This window comes from Chiloscyllium plagiosum, unplaced genomic scaffold (genome assembly GCF_037043375.1).
Source record: "Chiloscyllium plagiosum isolate Xiang-an unplaced genomic scaffold, Cpla_swu_hap1 HiC_scaffold_8, whole genome shotgun sequence".
In the NCBI taxonomy this organism is placed as follows: Eukaryota; Metazoa; Chordata; class Chondrichthyes; order Orectolobiformes; family Hemiscylliidae; genus Chiloscyllium; species Chiloscyllium plagiosum.
In genome coordinates this window covers 104,134,456-104,154,735 of record NW_028270146.1, presented here as the reverse complement: position 1 = coordinate 104,154,735, position 20,280 = coordinate 104,134,456, and the positions used below count along the sequence as shown (strand labels likewise).

The 20,280-nt window shown below is 43.5% G+C and overlaps 1 protein-coding gene across 8 annotated transcripts in view; it reads left to right on the top strand.

Moving 5' to 3' along the window:
- The window catches only part of numb (NUMB endocytic adaptor protein), a 216,142-nt gene that overhangs the window by 101,398 nt on the left and 94,464 nt on the right, over positions 1-20,280 (top strand). For all 8 annotated transcript variants that reach the window (XM_087990200.1, XM_087990201.1, XM_087990195.1 and 5 more), the window contains exon 2: positions 8,410-8,552. In XM_087990200.1, coding sequence (XP_087846326.1) covers positions 8,427-8,552 — 126 coding nt within the window. In that variant the 5' untranslated portion in view covers positions 8,410-8,426. The remainder of the gene's footprint in view (positions 1-8,409; positions 8,553-20,280) is intronic.

The window sequence follows — 20,280 nt, the reverse complement described above, 5'->3', positions numbered from 1 at the left end:
GTGCAGGTGTCCCAGAGGTGTTCTCTGAAACGTTTCGCAAACGTTGGCATTCCCAACACCCCTCCCCCAAGTCCCTCCTCCCTACCTTTTATCTAGCCTGCTTGGCACACCCTCCTCATGCCTGAAGAAGGGCTTATGCCCGAAACGGCGATTCTCCTGCTCCTTTGCTGCCTGACCTGCTGCACTTTTCCAGCAACACATTTTTCAGCTATAAATTGTCTGGATATGTTTCTGATCCTCAGCAAAGAAGGTAGGTCAGTTTCAGGAAACGAATTGTACCCATGGAGACTAGGTTGAGTAAAGAATGACCCTGAAACTGAAGAATGCTGCATTGTTTCGTCATGACTCCATTAATACTAATGAAGCTACTTGAAGCAATGCAGAAATGTCTTGCTGTACATTACTTGGCAGCAGGTATGGTAACTGCACTTTCTTTTCTCACAATTGATAAATTGAACTTTTCATTCTTGGCAGACAATAAAGGACAGTTAAGGGAAACACTGGCTTATTCAAATATTCTTCACTTAACATGAAACAAGCAAAAATAACTTAGTATGGAAGGTGGCTTATAGTGTCTGACATAAATGTCAAAAATAGGAGCAGGACCAGGCCATTTGGCCCATTGAACCTGCTCCACCATTCAATGTGATTTTGGCTGATCCTGTGTCTGTATTATACTCCAACTGTCTCCCCATGCCCTTGATGTTTTTAGTATCTGTTTCGGTGCTGCATGACTCTAAATCTATCTGTTTTTTAAAATGGCTTTCGTGATTTGGTCTCCATTTTCTTATGTTTAATAGAATTCCACAGATTCCCCATCGTTGTTGAGAGAAGAAATTTCTCCATCAGCCCTAAGCACCCAACTCCATATCCTGAGGCCATGACTCCTTTGATGTCGCTGCCCTCCCCAACACACACGCAAGCACACACACGCAAGCACACACACGCAAGCACACACACGCAAGCACACACACGCAAGCACACACACGCAAGCACACACACGCAAGCACACACACGCAAGCACACACACGCTCACACACACTCACACACTGCCCTGGCTGAGGGAAACATCATCTTGGCATCCAGCCATTCAAAAATGATGAGACCTTTTGATGAGATCCCTTTTTGTCTTTCTGAACTCCAGTGAATACAGGCCCTGTTGATCAATGTCCCCTCGCACAAGAAGCCTGCCATGCCAAGAGTCAATCTGGTGAAGTTTTGCTGCACTTCCTCTATCATAACTGTATTTTGTCACAGTTACCCAGACCCAAGTTGCGCACAAGACTCCAGTGTGCCCTCCCTAAGTTCTTCCAAGACGACTTTGCTTCTATATTCAAACCCTCTTGCAGCTAATGATCGCATACTTGATGGCTTAACAGTGAAGCATCTAATGTATTTCAGGCAAGCTATTATGTTAGAAGGGAGATACAGTCTCAAATACTTGAGTTCTCACATTTTAGAATAAAACTACTCAGTTAGTTTAGTGCGAGCACTGACGATTGATGGCTGAAATTCTAAACCCTTCTCTGTCAGTTCCAATCATTTTCAAATATTTACTCCAGTGCCATGAGGTATATTGTAAAGTTATGCATGCTGTTATCTCATTAAGGATTTACAGATGACTGTATTGTATCATAGAATTGCAACACTGTACTGCATTTTTAACAGAAGGGCATGTATACTACATACACGCAAAATATTGCAGCTGTTGGAAATCTGAAACAGAAATATAGTTGAGATTCTGTTTTTACAGCAATTTAAATGGGAGCATATTTCAGTTATTCAGCTTACAGTGAATGACAGAGCCAAGGAAAAGACATAGGAAAATAAAATGAGTTGTCATTAGTTGGGGTACCATTTTCTCTGCAGGCACCAATGGCAGTGATAATCGTACCCCAAACAAACATAATGCCTTTGAGTGTCGGGGGAAAATGGTTTGATTTTCTGGCACCTATCAGCCAAAATCAGTGTGTTGACTAGTTTCACTTCATGGATTGCTTCAGTATCTGAGGGTTGTGGATGGAGCTGAACATTGGGCAATCAACACCGCTTCTAACCCTTATGATGATGGTAAGGTCATCGATGAAGCAGTTGAAGATGATCGGACGTAGGGCACAACACTAGTGTCCCTATGTTTGAATTAGGGAGTCTGGATTCAAGCCCCACCTGCTCCAGAAGTGTGTAATAGCGTCTCTAAGCAGGTTGGTTAGAAATTATCTACCCTACGTGATGCCTTGGGGATGTGATGATTGCCTTCCAACAATCCTTTGTGCTGGATGTGACTCCAACCAATGGAGAATTTTCCCTGTCTTTTCTATTTAGTTGACAGAGAGGAAACTAATAGTTACGGAATGTCAACTTAAGCTACTGACACAAATTACTTCAGACTTTACATCCTACCCCATTTCCTTTCTGAATAAATGTGGGTTGCGTTCTTAGACTTTGGGAGATTTCACTTCAAAGTTTACAAACTCTACCATGATAGTTCTTCTTGATTTGTATAAATGAACTTGTAGCAGCAGAATCAGTTCACTGTTGAATTACAGATGGCATTTTGATTTATTGTCACTTCTGTTGACTCTGGCTATAATTGAGGTACCAGACTATCATAGTCCCCTTATTAAATGTTGGGCGAAGTGAGAGACCAGGAAATTTCAGGCTTGAACTTTGATGGTGAGAAAGTTAGGAGAGAATTCTGAAAAACAGAATATTTTTTGCATTTGGAGAGACTGGGAATAGTAAGGGAAAGTCTTCATGGTTTGCTTAAGGGAAAGTCAAATTTGATCAGATTTTTTAAGGAGCTAACCAAACATACTGATGAGGATAATGCATTTGATGCATTGAGATCCAGTAGAATTTCTCAGCTTGGTGCTAGGGCCCTTGTTGTCTAGGCCAGCATTTCTTGCTGTCAGTTGACCCACAATGCTGTTAGGGAGGGAGTTCCAGAATGTTAACCCTGCAATACTGATTATGTATTTCCGAGTCAGGAAGGTGAGTGACTTGGAGGAGAACTTTCAGGTGATGGTGTTCCCAGGTGTCTTCTGCTTTTGTCCTTCCAGGCAGTAGTGGTTGTGGCTTTAGGTTCCCTTCTTGAGATTCTTACACGTTTGATGCAACTGCAATAAGCCAACCTTTGTGAACAACCACAATTTATTTCAGCAAGTACAAGCTTTTGGAGGATCACTTAACACACTCTGCAATGCTTGCGGAGCGTGTCAAGTGAGTCTGAACAATGGAACCATCCTCCCTTTATACAGGGTTTTACATCACAGTCAGTCATGCATGCAAAACACAATCCCCTGTCACTCCCCCATGGTCACTTGGCACCTAAAAACAATGTTAAATGGTTAGATTATTTCCAGAACCAATGTGTGATCAGGTTATCCCTTAAAATGGTGTGTGATCAGGTTATCCCTTAAACTGTAGCATTTACAGAGGATGATTAGATTGTCACATCCTGTCTGTAAGACAGAAAAACAACCCCCCCCCCACCCACCCAGGAAATCCAATTTCTTACATGTCAGCAGAACAAATTAACCCTTTAACATCTCAGTGGGTTTGAAAGATGCTATCTAAGGATTCTTGATGAATTTCTGTCGTGCATCTTGTAGGTGGTACACGCTGCAGTTAACTGAGCATCAATGATGGAGGGATGGATGTTTCTGGATGTGGTGCTAATCAAGTGGGCTGCTTTGTCCTGGATAGTGTCAAACATCTGAGTGTTGTTGCTGCACCCATCCAGGCAAGTGGGGAGTATTCCATCATAGTCCTGATTTGTGCCTTTTAGATGGTGGACTTTGGAGAGTTGAGAACTGAGTTACTTGCTGCAGAATTCGTAGCCTCTATCCTACTCTTCTAAATGGTTACTTGGTCACCATTAGGTTAGCTTTTCATTTCAGGTATTTTTAAAATTGAATTCAAATCTCACCATCACTTATGGTGGAGTTTGAACTCTTGCCCCCAGAACATTAGTCTGGAATGCTGGATTTTGAGGCCTATGAGATTGCCACTACACCATTTGCCCTAAAGAAGGCATATCAGATACTTTTATTTATTGAGATATAAATGCAAGACCAAGGTGGTTATGCTTGAACTATTTAAAATGCTGGTTAGGTTACTGTCACCACATTACAGGAAGGATGTGATTGCACTGGAGGGGGTGCAGAGGAGATTATTTTTAGAATCCCTACAGTGTGGAAGCAAGCCATTTGGCCCAACCGGTCCACACCGATCCTCCAAAGAGTAACCCACCCAGACCCAATTCCCTCTGACTAATGCACCTAACGCTATGGATAATTTAGCATGGCCAATCCACCTGACCTGCACATCTTTGGATTGTTGGAGGAAACCAGAGCACCCAGAGGAAACCCACGCAGACACTGGGAGAATGTGTAAACTCCACAGACAGTCGCCCAGGTCACTGGCGTTGAGGCAGCAGTGCTCACCACTGAGCCACTGTGCCACCCTGGATTTACCAGAATGCTACCTCGGTTGCAGGGTCTGAGTTAGAAGGAAATTTTGGATAGGCTTGGATAGTTTTCTTTAGAGCAGCTACTGTTGAGAGAGGACCTAATAGAGGTGTATAAGGTAATGATAAATTAGAAATATAGATACTGGAACACCGATATTTGGAACCCGCAGAATCTTAAAAACAGCGTCTCTTTTACAAGCAACTTATCAGTACTTTTGAAAGTCATAAAGTGTTTGTAGGATTAATAAATACACTTGAGACAAAACACAGGAATGCTAATAGTTTGAAGGTTGAGGCTACTAGTTTAAATATTCATGATGTGCTACAATGCAAACATACAATTTACCTTTGTGCTTCACTGGGTTCAGTTTTTTTGCTGCCTTGTACTATGAGCAAATTTGGACTGCTTTAGATCAAGAACGAACCATTTGCAGTGAAACCTTGCTTTTTCGGCAAGATAGTGGAAAGAGCAGATCAAGTAAATTTGAAATGAATCGAGTCTCTCAGTTGACGTCTCCAAAGACGAAAAGGAGTTGGTCATTATTTGCACTTCAGGATTGCCTTTTTGATCAAACTTTGTTGAGCTGTATGGAAATGAGTGTTCATCTCGCTGCTGCTGCCATTGGTGTGGAGAGTCAGTGCGCTTTTGGCACTGAAACAGAGGAGGTTGTGTGGCTCGCCCAAGAGTTCAAGTTTTATGTTTTTGAGGTATTGATCCTAAATTTTGAATTGATCTTTTGTGCGGTCAGTAGACTTCAGAGCTACAGGGGTGATTTAGTTTTTAAATTTTGAAAAGATTGATTCTAATTGATCATTGCTGTTCTCAAAGGAGTGTGGTATTAGCATTTGTAATCAGTTGGATTATGCAGTATATATTACTTGCTTGTACAATACTCAGTGCCCAAGCTATCATGTAATCCTAATTTTGACAGCAGTGTTTAGGAAGGATCATTAAATTGACACCACCGTCTGCTTTGATTTTAGTTGAAATGATTGGAGGTTCCAATTTTTTGAAAGATGGTGATTCCACAATACAGTGTGTATAGGTGTACTCTGAAAGAATGCAGTGTTGTATGTTGTGGAAAGGACTGTTGATAGTGGTGTTTGTAAGAATTTTGTCTGTTGACTACTCTAAACCTGAACCTATTTGCAGGAGTCAGTCCTGGTTGGAGTGACGGCACAAGATCAGTGAAGGTAGTTCTATGTTCAGAAACGACTGGAAACGATGGATGTTAATTCATAAATCAATTTTGTGAAAAATAACTTCAAAGATTTGGATGGTTTAAAAAAAACTTTTGATTGACTGGCCTGTGTACTGCTTAACTTATAAATCTCAGTATCCCTCCTTGTGTTATTCTTAATTTTTCAACTTGGTTTTGTTAATAAAAAGCACCCAACCTTTTCTCTGTTCTCAGATTGTGTATTTTAAGCCCTGGCAGAATTCCTGAACGTAAAGCACTATAAATGGTCATGTGATTTTGAGGTTGATTGTTACGCAACTTTCTGGATTAATTTTGTTGCTGTAGAATTCCATACAGCATTTGGTTTCTACAATCTGCAGTAATCATTTATCATCTTGGTCATCAGGGGTAAGTTGTGCACGCAGTAGATAAATCCTCTGCTAACTGTTGTCACGCAATGAAAAAAATCCTCACATTGATTTAATTTATTAGTTGCGGCTGATAGCTGGAAATTTCTTTGCAAGGCATTAATCTAATCTTGATGTTCAGGCTATTGCAAACGTGTCAAAAATCACTATGCACCTGTTGTCCAAGCTACTTCCTTGCTCTGCCTAATGATCTCCGTTACTGATCTTGGCTACATTACTGTATGGAGATGCGCCTTCTCCACAGACTATAGTTAAAATTTATCCTAGCTGCAGTTGCACACTTATTAGCAAACCTTATCCCCACCCTGATAGTTTCAGATATTTACATGTAAAACTGAAGGTTGCAGGAATGATAAAAGTTATTAAATCAGATTTTATAAACTCAACCATGATTTAATATTTGTAGTTAACGCAAACATATAAAACAGCTTAGAGTGTTGCTCACTGTTTTGATGAGAAATGTGAAGTCGTCCACTGAACAGTAAGTTTTCAACAAATTGAGTGGTGACACTGCTGCATAGCCCTTGTTTGAATTGGTGTGTTCCTCATGCCTAATGTTGCAATTGCTACAAGATGGGAAAATGCTGGGTAATATAACTAATTATATCTGAATGGTCAGTCTTGCTACATATTTGCAGACGCTTTGTTTTTAAATACTTCATACGCTTCACTTCAAACAAATTTTGAAAAGTACTTTGCAAACTATTTGGGTCTTTTGAATACTGATCAAGCAGCACAAGTAAAGTAGACATTGCTCTGTGCCAGTTTTGATTTTTGTTCTTGGGACATAGTGCCAGAATGATCTTTAACTGCTGCGATTGGAAAAATCAGCTAGGTTTGCGCTCATGAAATCTTTCTCAAGGACTTCTGTTGAGAAGCAGCTGTCTGTGAGTGTTTTGAAAGATGGAATTCAGCTGGAGTGCACTTCACAACTTCACCAGTGGATGCCAAGAAACATGAAATTCTGAGTCACTACTTTAAAGAGATGGTTAAAAGACATGGGGAAACTCATGCTTATTTTGTTTTATTGACGTGCATGCTGTTTTAAAATTATTTTTCAAAAGGCCTCATGAGGTTTTCTCGGGTTTGTTTTGATTTTCAGGGATTTCTTTTGCATTGGCTTTAAGTTCTTAGGTGGTGCAGTCATTTAGTAACATTTTGTATTGGTATATAGGATGTTGGGACTCTTTTAAACAAATTTAGAAGTATTCATCAATATCCTCAATTATCAACCATCAATTAAGATTAGACTCCCTATAGTGTGGAAACAGGCCCTTCGCCCCAACCAGTCCACACCGACCCTCCAAGGGTAACCCACCCATTTCCCTCTGACTAATGCACCTAACACTATGGGCAATTTCGCATGGCCAATTCACTTGACCTGCACATCTTTGGACTGTGGGAGAAAACTGGAGCACCCGGAGGAAACCCACACAGACACAGGGAGAATGTGCAAACTCCTCACAGACAGTTGCCCAAGGCTGGCATTGAACCTGGGACCCTGGTGCTGAGAGGCAGCAGTGCTAACCACTGTGCCACCGTGCCGTTTAATGTAATGTGACAACTCATGGAAAACATCAATTTCTTAAGACACCCAGTATTTAAGTAGGCACAGATAACAGGCATACGTTAGCAACAAGTCTTATTTTCAAAATAATTGACACATTTAAAACATACAAAACCATCACTCAAAACATATCTTTTGCAGTCTAGTGAGGTCACAGATTATGCATTCCCATGCCATTGGCACAAAGCTGTAACATTGCAACCAAGAGGCAACTAACCTTTCTACTGCACTCAGTTTTCAACATTGGATTTAAATTTTGCAATTGATACATTTTTATTACAATACTATTAAGTTCATTTTCCAACAGTAGTAGTTTCTGAATATATACTGCCTTAAACTAGAGGTTCCATATTCATTTGCGAGGCATTTATTACCCCTCTCGTGTGCCCTCGCTCTTGCGCCCCCTTGCCTCCCCCCTCTCCTACATGTGTGCCCAACCCTGCTCTTGTGTGCTCTCTTTCTTGCCTCCACTCTTTCTCACCTTCTCTCACTCTTTCCTCCTGGTAGGTGACACCCCCCTGGATTTGACTGATGTTTGCTTGCCTTTAGCATTCTCAACACAAGGCTGCCACAAGTGCAGTGATCCACCCCAACATCCCCCAACCGCCCGTACGCCCCCTCCAGTAAAATACTTGATTTTCTGCTCATCATTTTGAGAAGTGGTTTGTGCTGGAGAAATGGTAATTATTTTCGGGAAAAATAAATAACAAAGTTTGTTTAGTGCACCACAACTTAATATGCGTTGTTTTCTTCTTTTTGTAGAAAGCAAGTGGTTAAAAATGAACAAACTACGGCAGAGCTTCAGACGTAAGAAGGACATCTATGTTCCAGAGTCAAGTCGACCACATCAGTGGCAGACTGACGAAGAAGCAGTCCGCAGTGGCAAATGTAGTTTCCAGGTCAAGGTGAAGCCCCTTTTCTTTATTGAAGTGATTTGTTTGTGGCAGGCTTTGTGGTTTCTTGTCTGGGATGTAACGAAAATTGCAATGCGACTTGCAGAATGTTCACAATGAAGTTGCTTTTGTAACTATCCTCGCCTATCTAGCTGATTATAGGAACAAACTGCCTCTTCTGGCGAGTTTTCACTAATAGATAGCAACGGGAAAAAGTGGCTTTTAAAAATAAAGCTTGAAAGGAAGCTGAGTTTACCAGATTAAAGTAATATTCCCAGGATGTTGATCTATTCCAGTCTCTCTGGTGCTCCTCAGTCACGGAAGGCCTAAAGTGGGCAGGTGGACCTTGTCTGCTCCCTCTCCAAGGACACGTTTGCTTATAACCTACTGAAACATTGTACACGCATCAGTTGCTTTTGCAGTATAGGCAGTATGCAGCAGAAAATTTGTTTACAAGGTCCATCAAGCAATGATGATTTTAGTGCTGCTGGGAGTTGTGGTCAAATGTTTGGGAGAACTCTGCAATGTATATTCTGCCCACTTGTTCTGGGAGACAGGTAATGGTTTACTGTGTAATCTAAAATAATGTGCCCTGTCGGATGCGGAGCTTTCAGTGTTACACTGCAATATGTTAAAGTCTGTAATGGGAATCCAAGCTACTTCATGCTGAAAGGATGTGAGCTCTACCAGTCAAACTGAGTCAACACTAGGTATGTACTTTCAATTGGCTAATAGTCAGTTTCGTTAGTTTTATATCATGTGTTTTTAAAACCATTTAATTTCATTTATCTCCTGGCCACTAAATGCAGCACCTATAGTCTGCTGTATCATTAGATAACCATGTCAACTGGTCTGACATTGTTGTAGTGAACATTGAATTTCAGTTCCAAACCAAAACTTTCAGTTATTTTCCTAAATTAGAAATGTAGATTGTGGCATGCAAATCAATCTGATGTTTCTTCAGTTGCAAAAAGCATGTGGAGACCAATGTTCTTGCCCCCTCACATTTTTGAGAAAATAAGTGTGTTTTTAAGGCTGTTGTCACCTTTCTGAGGTAGCATGTTAGAAATCAAGCCATGCTATTTCTGGAGTTAGTCCTATCAAAGTATGGCAAAGCCCCCAATTTACTTGGCAGATAGACAGACATAGACTAGCACAAGACACATACCAGGTTTCTTTACATGACAAGGACTATTGTTTATTACAAATAAATTCTAACCACAGATAAACAACTATGAACTGTCGACATATAACTACTGATTAAACTGTAACCCTTCAAGCGCCCCCACTTCAAGATTAAGTAAACTGTGTTTGTGTTGAGAGGAGAAAAAAGACTGGGTCAACAATCCAATGACCTTGGTCCACACATTTGGTTTTGATTCTTTTGATTGTCAGGATTTTTGTTCTTCAATCGCTCCTTCTCCAGGATCTTTTCACTTCACAAAAGGCACTGTAGATTGGTGTATTAACTGTAGAGTCACCTAGTTTTGATATGATGCCACAGGGTCAATGTTGGGACCTTTGCCCAACATTGTGGGTTTTTTTTAATCCATTCACAGGATGTGGGCATTGCTGGCTAGGACAGTCTTTCTTGCCCATTCCTAACTGCCCAGAGGCAGTTTAGGGTAATCCACATTGCTGAGAGTCTGAGTCACATATAGACTAGATTGGGTAAGGATCCTTTCCTCAAGAGTTTTCATGAGCCAGATGTGTTTTTCCAACAATCGGCAACAGTTTCATGATCATTGTTTTACTTTTAATTCCAGATTCTTATTAAATACGAATTCCACCAATTCAGATACCTCCTCCTATGTCCCTCAGGAAAACGACCCCACCATTGAACACCAGGCCGTTGTGTTGACAAGTCACCAATCTCATTTCAACTGATGATCTCCCCTCCATTCTCCCAACTCCACATCCCACCACTCCCAAACAGCTCACTTGTACCTCCTCCCCAAAATCCACAAACAGAACTGCCCGAGCAGAGCCATTGTTTCTGACTGGTCCTGTCCCACAGAACCCACCCGTTCCTATCGCCGTTCTGGTTTTTTCCCCCCCTCTTGTCCAGTACCTTCCCTTTTATAATCCACAATTCCTTTGACGCTTTATGACAGTTCAGAATTTCCAGTTTGCTGGCTCCAGCTACCTCCTCTTCACCACGGACATGCCATTCCCGATTGGGGCTCTCTGCTTCTTGCTGGGAAAAAAGAGCATGGACTGTCTGCATCCACCACTGTCGTCCTCCTGGCTGAATTCATCCACACTTTGAGCATCTTCTCTTTAAACTCCTCCCACTTGCTTCATGTCAAAGGTGTGGCCATGCATACCTGCATGGGTCCCAATTATGCTTATCTCTTTGTGGAGCATGTGGTACATTCCTTGTTCCAATCATACTCTGGTCCCCCACCACACCACTTCCGGCATAGAACATAGAACATAGAAGAATACAGCGCAGTACAGGCCCTTTGGCCCTCGATGTTGCGCCGATCCAAGCCCACCTAACCTATACTAACCCACTATCCTCCATATACCTATCCAATGCCCGCTTAAATGCCCATAAAGAGGGAGAGTCCACCACTGCTACTGGCAGGGCATTCCATGAACTTACGACTCGCTAAGTGAAGAACCTACCCCTAACCTCAGTCCTATATCTACCCCCCCTTAATTTAAAGCTATGCCCCCTTGTAATACCCGACTCCATACGTGGGAAAAGGTTCACACTGTCAACCCTATCTAACCCCCTAATCATCTTGTACACCTCAATCAAGTCACCCCTAAACCTTCGTTTCTCTAATGAAAACAGCCCCAAGTGTCTCAGTCTTTCCTCATACGATCTTCCTTCCATACCAGGCAACATCCTGGTAAACCTCCTCTGCACCCGTTCCAGTGCCTCCACATCCTTCCTATAGTATGGCGACCAAAACTGCACACAATATTCCAGATGCGGCCGCACCAGAGTCTTATACAACTGCATCATGACCTCAGGACTCCGGAACTCAATTCCTCTACCAATAAAAGCCAGTACGCCATATGCCTTCCTCACCGCACTATTTACCTGGGTGGCAACTTTCAGAGATCTGTGTACATGGACACCAAGATCCCTCTGCTCATCCACACTACCAAGTATCCGACCATTAGCCCAGTACCCCATCTTTTTGTTATTCTTCCCAAAGTGAATCACCTCACACTTAGCTACATTGAATTCCATTTGCCACCTTTCTCCCCAGCTCTGCAGCTTTTCTATATCCTGCTGTAACCTGCCACATCCTTCCTCACTGTCAACAACTCCTCCGACTTTCGTATCATCCGCAAACTTGCTCACCCAACCTTCTAACCCCTCTTCCAGGTCATTTATAAAAATGACAAACAGCAATGGTCCCAAAACAGATCCTTGCGGAACACCGCTAGTGACGGCACTCCATGAAGAAACTTTGCCATTAGCTACTACCCTCTGTCTTCTTCCATCCAGCCAATTCCTAATCCAAACCTCCAACTCACCCTCAATGCCATATTTCCGTATTTTCTGCAGTAGCCTACCATGGGGAACCTTATCAAACGCCTTACTAAAATCCATATATACCACATCTACCGCTTTCCTCTCATCAACCTCCTTCGTCACCTTTTCAAAGAATTCAATAAGGTTTGTGAGGCACGACCTGCCCTTCACAAAACCATGCTGACTATCCTTGATCACATTATTCCTATCCAGATGTGCATAAATCCTATCCCTTACAATTCTCTCTAAGACTTTGCCCACAACAGAAGTGAGACTCACCGGCCTATAGTTACTAGGGTTATCCCTACTCCCCTTTTTGAACAAGGGAACCACATTTGCTATCCTCCAGTCTTCTGGCACTACTCCTGTAGACAAAGAGGACATAAAAATCAAGGCCAATGGCTCTGCAATCTCCTCCCTTGCTTCCCAGAGAATCCTAGGATAAATGCCATCAGGCCCAGGGGACTTATCTATTTTCACCTTTTCCAGGATTTCCAACACCTCTTCTCTACATACCTCAAAGCCACCCATTCTACTTATTTGTGACTCAGTATTCACATCGACAATGCCCTGTTCCTGAGTAAATACTGAAGAAAAGTATTCATTCAGTGTCTCCCCAATCTCTTCCGCCTCCACACGCAACTTCCCACTACTGTCCTTGACTGGACCTATTCCTACCCTAGTCATTCTTTTATTCCTAACATACCTATAGAAAGCCTTAGGGTTTTCCCTAATCCTACCAACTAAGGACCTTTCATGTCCCCTCCTTGCTGCTCTTAGCTCTCTCTTCAGGTCGTTCCTGGCTACCCTATAACTCTCAATCGCCCCAATTGAACCTTCACGTCTCATCTTGAGATAGGCCGCCCTCTTCCATTTAACAAGGGATTCCAATTCCTTATTAAACCACGGCTCCCTCGCACGACCCTTTCCTCCCTGCCTGACAGGTACATAATTATCAAGGACACTCAATAGTTGCTCCTTGAACAAGCTCCACATATCATTTACACTCTTGCCTTGGAGTCTACTTTTCCAAGCCACACATCCTAAGTCATGCCTCACCGCATCATAATTATCAAGGACACTCAATAGTTGCTCCTTGAACAAGCTCCACATATCATTTACACTCTTGCCTTGGAGTCTACTTTTCCAAGCCACACATCCTAAGTCATGCCTCACCGCATCATAATTTCCCTGACTCCAGCTATAACTCTTGCCCTGTAGTACACACTTATCCCTCTCCATCACGAGTGTAAAAATCACCGAATTATGGTCACTATCCCCAAAGTGCTCACCTACCTCTAATTCTAACACTTGGCCTGGTTCGTTACCCAGAACCAAATCCAGTATGGCCTCACCTCTTGTTGGCCTGTCTACATATTGTGTCAGGAAACTCTCCTGCACACATTGAACAAACAATGACCCATCTAACGAACTTGAGCTATAGCTTTCCCAGTCAATATCAGGAAAGTTAAAGTCCCCCATAACAACCACCCTATTACTGTCACTCATCTCCTGAATCACCTTCCCTATCCTTTCTTCAATGATCTAGGACTATTAGGAGGCCTGTAAAAGACTCCTAACAGGGTGACCTCACCTTTCCTATTCCTAACCTCAGCCCAAACTACCTCAGATGGTAAGTCCTCATCCATCGTCCTTTCCACCACTGTAATACTATCTTTGACAAGCAATGCCACACCTCCCCCTCTTTTACCCCCACCTCTGACCCTACTAAAACATTTAAATCCTGGAACCTGCAACAGCCAATCCTGTCCCTGTTCTAGCCATGTCTCCGTAATAGCCACATCATCGAAGTCCCAGGTACCAACCCACGCTGCAAGTTCACCTACCTTATTTCGTATACTTCTTGCATTGAAGTATACACACTTCAAGCCACTTTCCTGTTTACAGGCACCCTCCTTGGAAATTGATGCCATGTTCCTAACCTCCCTACACTCCAGGCCCTGCACCCTGAAGCTACAATCTGGGTTCCCATGCCCCTGCAGAGTTAGTTTAAACCCCCCCCAAGAGCACTAGCAAACCTCCCCCCAAGGATACTGGTGCCCCTCAGGTTCAGGTGTAGACCATCCTGTTTATAGAGGTCCCACCGTCCCCAGAAAGAACCCCAGTTATCCAAAAACCGGAATCCCTCCCTCCTGCACCATCCCTGTAGCCACGCATTTAAGTGTTCTCTTTCCCTATTCCTCGAATCTCTATCACGTGGCACGGGTAACAAACCAGAGACAACAACTCTGTTCGTTCTAACTCTGAGCTTCCAACCTAGCTCCCTGAAAGCCTGTCTAACATCCTCTGCACTCCTCCTACCTATGTCGTTGGTGCCAATATGGACCACGACTTCGGGCTGCTCCCCCTCCAGGACCCGGAAAACACGATCAGAGACATCACGTACCCTTGCACCTGGGAGGCAACATACCAAACGTGAGTCTCTCTCGTTCCCACAAAACCGCCTATCTGTGCCCCGAACTATCGAGTGCCCAATTACTACTGCTCTGCTCTTCTTCACCCTTCCCTTCTGAGTAACGGGGACAGGCTCCGTGCCAGAGACCTGAGCCCCGTTACTTACCCCTGGTAAGTCATCCCCCCCACAACTATCCAAAACGGTATACTTGTTCTTGAGGGGAACGGCCGCAGGGGGTCCCTGCACTGGCTGCTTCCTCCCAGTCCCCCTCACTGTCACCCATCTATCTGCCATCTTTGGAGTTACTACTTCCCTATAACTCTGATCTATGACCCCCTCTGCCTCCCGAATGATCCTAAGTTCATCCAACTCCAGCTCCAGTTCCCTAACACGGTCTTGGAGGAGCTGGAGATGGGTGCACTTCCTGCAAGTGTAATCGGCAGGGACGACCATGGCATTCCTCACCTCAAACATGTTGCAGGAGGAACATTGCACTGCCTTCACTGCCATCCCTCTAAAGCTAACTTTTATTTAAAAAAAACTGGGTCTAAAGAATACAACAAGCAAAATTCAGCACTTACCTACTTACCACAACAGGTGTTATTATTAGGTTAGAGGAGGAAGGCGGGTGGGAGGCACTACCCGTGTTCCTCTCCTTCGCGCTTTTAAAGGGGGAAAAAACCTACCCAGGTAAGCTTACACTAACTGCTTCCGGGTCTCGGCTGCCCCTCTGGTCGTCGTCACTTCCCCCTGGTGCTCCTGCTCTTTCTGTGAAGAGAGAGTGAAAGAGAAAAAAAAAACACCGCTGCCCGCTACCGGTAAGCACTTTTAAAACCAAACGGTCTTACCTTCGCTGCTGCTCGCACTGGAAATGACCGACTGCTTCGAAGGGTGAGTATAAATACTCACCGCTTTCCTCCCCGGCTGCCCCTCTGGTCGTCGTCACTTCCCCTTGGTGCTCCCGCTCTTTCTGTGAAGAGAGAGTGAAACAGAAAAAAAAACACCGCTGCCGCTACCGGTAAGCACTTTTAAAATCAAACGGTCTTACCTTCGCTGCTGCTCGCACTGGAAATGGATGTCGATGACATCATTGATGCTGCTTCCTTCTCCTGTCCAGAATTGGAAACATTTATCAATTTTGCTTCAAATTTTCACCCTATTTTGATGTTCACGTGGCCCATCTCTATCTCCTCCTCCTTCTTTGTCATCTCTGTTTCGGTTTCTGGGAATCCGACTCCCATGGTTACCTTGACTATACATTCTCACTGCCTCGTTATTCTGTTCTCCAAGGTCCTCCATGTCCGCCGCATCAGTTCCAATGATGCCAGCTTCTAGAAGGGGGCTCCTGAAATGTCCACCATCTTCCTCAGCAGAGAATTCCCCATCCCAGTGGTTGACATATCTCCTGTACTTCAGCCCTCACCCCTTCTCTTCCCTCCGTAACAACAATTGGGTTCCCTTTGTCCTCACTTAACACCACACCAGCATCTGCATCCAAAAGATCATCAACTGCCATTTCCTCCACACCAGTGGGAGGCCACCACCAAGCACACATTCCTCACCACTACCTTGTCAGCATTCTTCAGGGGCAATTCCCTCTGGGGCACCTTGGTCCACTCCTCTTCCACTTCCAACACCTCCCCCATACTCCTATGGTACCTTCCCATGCAATCACAGAAGATATAACCCCTAACCATTTACAGGGCACTTGTTCTCTCCTTGCTATCCAATGCCCAAGACACACTTCCAGGTGCAGCAGTGTTTTACCTGTACTTTGCCCAATCTACTGTCCAGTATCTGCTGCTCACAATGTAGTCCCCTCTACACTGGGGAGAAAAAATTCAATTGGGTGACCACTTTGCACAACACCTACGTTCTGTCCACAAAAATGATATTGAGCTTCCAGTCGCCTGCCACTTTAGCGCATCACTGTTCCCTGGTGAACATCTCTGTTGCTCTAGCAAAGCTCAGTGCAAGTTAGGAGAACAGCACCTCATTTTCCACCTTGGACCTCTGCAGCCTTCAGGACTCAAAATCAAGTTCAATAATTTTTAGACCACTGCACGTTCTCCTCTGTCCTTACCCCAATCCCTGCAACCCAGACCTTGTCATGAAATAGGCTCTGCTATGCACAACCCTTTGTCAGCCAATAATAGTCATCACTAGCAGGCATTAAATCCCACAGAAAGACCCTCAACTTTTTCTCTCTGTCCCGCTCTCTTTCTTTCTCTCTCACTGTCTCTCACTCTCTCTTGGTGCCTTCTCCACCTTTGAGTTAATTCCTCCCCCCCCCACCGTCGTTTCTCCCTTCGCATAGAAGGCAATTCTTTCCTTGCTTTAATCAGTTCTGAAGAATGGCCACTGGACCCAAAACATTAACCTGGCTTTCTCTCCACAAATGCTGCCAGACCTTTTTCCAGCACCTGCTGTTCTTTGGGATTTTGTTTGCTCATCGTCTGCCATGGCAGGATGCAATCTCGAGTCCCCAGAACATCACCTGGGCTGCTGAATTAATAGTCTACCAATAATGTCATGGTCAGTCACCACTTCCACCATATATGTAAATGATTTGGACTTGAAGGTAGGAGGTTTCCAGATGATAGAAAAATTGGCAGGGTAGTAAGGAGGATAGCCTTAGATTACAAGAAGATACAAATGAGCTGGTCAGATAGGCTGCTCAGTGGGAAATGGAATTCAATCTGGATAAATATGAGGTAATGGACTTGGGCAGGACAAACAAGGAATGGAATACATGATGAACTGTAGGACCCTGGGAAGCACCAAGGCTCAGAGGGACCTCAGTGTATATGTACACCTTTCCCTTAAAGTGTTAGAGCAGGTGGATAAAATAATTAAGAAAACATTTGATATACTTGCTGAGGCATAGAGTTTAAGAACAGGGAATGTATGCTGGGTCTGTATAAAATGTTGGTTAGGTCTCAGCCTGAGTATTGTGTGCAGTTTCTGGAATCCACATTTTGGGAAGGATGTGATAGCACTGGAGAGGGTGCAGAGAAGGTTTACCAGGGTATTGTCTGGATTGGGAAGTTTAATTTATGAAGAGAGATTGGATGGACTGGAGTTCTTTTCCTCAGAGCAGAGGAGATTGAAAGGGGACATGATTGAGATGTATAAAATTATGAAGAGCATAGGTAGGGTAGACAGGAAGAAGCATTTCCCCTTGGTGGAGTGATCAGTGACCAAGGGACATAGATTTCAAGTAAGGGCAGAAGGTTTGGAGGAGATGTGGGGAAGAAAATTTTCATTCAAAGGGTGGTGGGAATCTGGAATTCACTGCCTGTAAAGGGTGATGGAGGAAGAAACCCTCGTAACATTTAAGTTGTATTTCAATGCGCACCTGCGATGCCAAATATATACAAAGCTACAGACCAAGTGCTGGAAAATGAGATTCGAATAATTAAGATGTTTTTGATCGGAACTGATGTGATGGGCCGAAGGGCCTTTTTCTGTGCTGCAGTTCTCTATGACCTTAGTTATTGGTGAAAGGCTACAGCTGGCAGCAACTGGTTAGGGAAAACAAGCTAGTTTTCTTTACATTACAAATATTTCACTGGAGAGAAAGATGCAGCATTTGTCCTTGTCTTGGTCCGTATGCTTCTGCCAGTATCGGGCAGCACAGTGGCTCAGTGGTTAGCACTGCTGCCACACATTGCCAGGGAGCGGGTTCTATTCCTGCCTCGGGCTACTGTCTGTGTGGAATTTGCATATTCTCCCCATGTCTGCATGAGTTTCCTCCAAGTGCTCCGGTTTTCTCCTGCAATCAAAAGATGTCCAGGTCGGGTAAATTGATCATGCTAAATTGCCCATAGTATTAGGTGCATTAGTCAGGGTGGGTTACTGTTTGGAGGGTTGGTATGCAGTTGTTGGGTCAAATGGCCTGTTTCCATACCTTAGGGAATCTAATCTAATCTATCGTGCATACCAACAAGCTATAAATACATCTATCTATGCATCAATTAGATTCTTATTGTTAAATTGATTGGTTTGTGGAATTGCTGATGACAAAGGCAATCAGCAACCTTTTGTCGGCCAAATGTTACTCACCCTCTGACACCAGGCCGCCTACCAACAACTCCACCTCTGACCGTGTTTAAACAAGGTAACAGTGTAAACATAATTTACAATGAGATTCTGTACTTGTAAAAAGTGCAGCAATCCCTTCCACGGTCGTTGGTTTTAAAGCATTCTTTGTCCAATTCAATTCAGCATTAAAAATATCGTGAAGTAAAAAGCTGTGGGCTTTAAATTGTATTCCCCTTGGAGTTGGTCTCAATTTATTTTAGCTTAAAAGTGCTGGAGCTATAAATGCCTCATAAGTTGGCACATGGAACACACAGCTAACATGGACCATGTTGTGAAGAAGACTAATAGGTGTTTAAGAGATGCTGTACAGAGTAGTCTATTTCTCATCCACCCTTCTCTCCCTAGAAAATAAACGTAAGAAAGATGAAAAGTTATTGACCTCAAATACTAACTTTTTCTTCTACAAGTGCTGTCTAACCTGCTGAGTATTTCTCGTGTTTTGTTTCTATTTCAGGTTTCTGGCAGCTGCAGTATTTAGCTTTTATTTTTATACTTGCTAAGTGTCAATGTGAGCAAATGAGCTGATCTACAGGTGCAATTTGATAGTGTGGGAATATTATATGAAATATTTAAATGGAGACTCTGACATAGTTAACTGCTATGGGTACTGTTACTGGTAATGAGCTGTTGGCATAAATCTGTGGTGATTGGCACCATAATTACATTGTAGTCACATGGTGACCATGTCATTGGGTTAAATAGATCATTTACCAGCAGATTATGACTGGAGGAATGGTGTATTTCCTCTTGGTTGTGAACTTAGAAACTCTTTATCCTATATAAAAAAACTGCATCCTCCCGACATCAAAACTGCCAAGTTCTATTTGAAGGGACGTTGAAATAGCTTCTTTGGAAATATGATTTAGATTTTAACTGATGTCAGATTGTTATTATTTGGCAGCAATATAAATAGCTTTTAAAACCCCCGATGAGAAGTTTGGAATGTGGGTGTTCAGGAAGGAAGTCTGATCTTGCAGCGTGCTGAAAGGTGTACTGAGCGACTGCCAATTGTCACGTTGTTAGCGCGGATGAAATGATATCAGTCCGAGCCCAGAGTGCGGTTTAACAATCGGTAACGTTTATTACTGCAGTAACGCCGGCGGAGATCAACCGAGGTCCGAATCTCGGCTGCTCTGCTGTTTCTGCGCGCAGCTTTATATTATATACTTTTAGTTGTCAGGATGTGTGGGATTTGAGGATGAATGGGATGATAGTTCCCCATCATCACTGGAGTAGGTGCGAATAGGCTGTTTCCTGCCGTCCCAGGAGAGTTGCAGGGCACGCACAATAGGGTGCTAATTGGTTTATGTAAAACGGGTCCGGGTATTATCTGCTTGTCTCTCTCTGTGAGGGCAGGGGCTAGCACCCCCCTTTGTTCCCTTGGGGTGTTGGTGTGTATTGGTCTGTCCGTACCTGTCTGGTGGATGCCTGTCCTTTGTGTCAGAATGGCTCCGTATCGATGGGTATGTGTGTGTTTCAGTCAGTCTCTTGATGTGATTAGGAGATGGGTTTCCATATTTAATTAATCCCAGAGTTTTGGCCCAGAGTCATGGGTAATGTTGGTCTAGTGTGGATTCTATCTGTCCTCTGTCTCCTATCTCCCAGTCACGTGGGCAGACCGGCAGCTGCTGAGTTTTTGTGGGTTTAAAGCTGCAACTGCTGTTTAAAACACAAAAATGAATTCTTATCGTTTCCTGATGTAGGCATAGTCCCGTGGCAAGTGC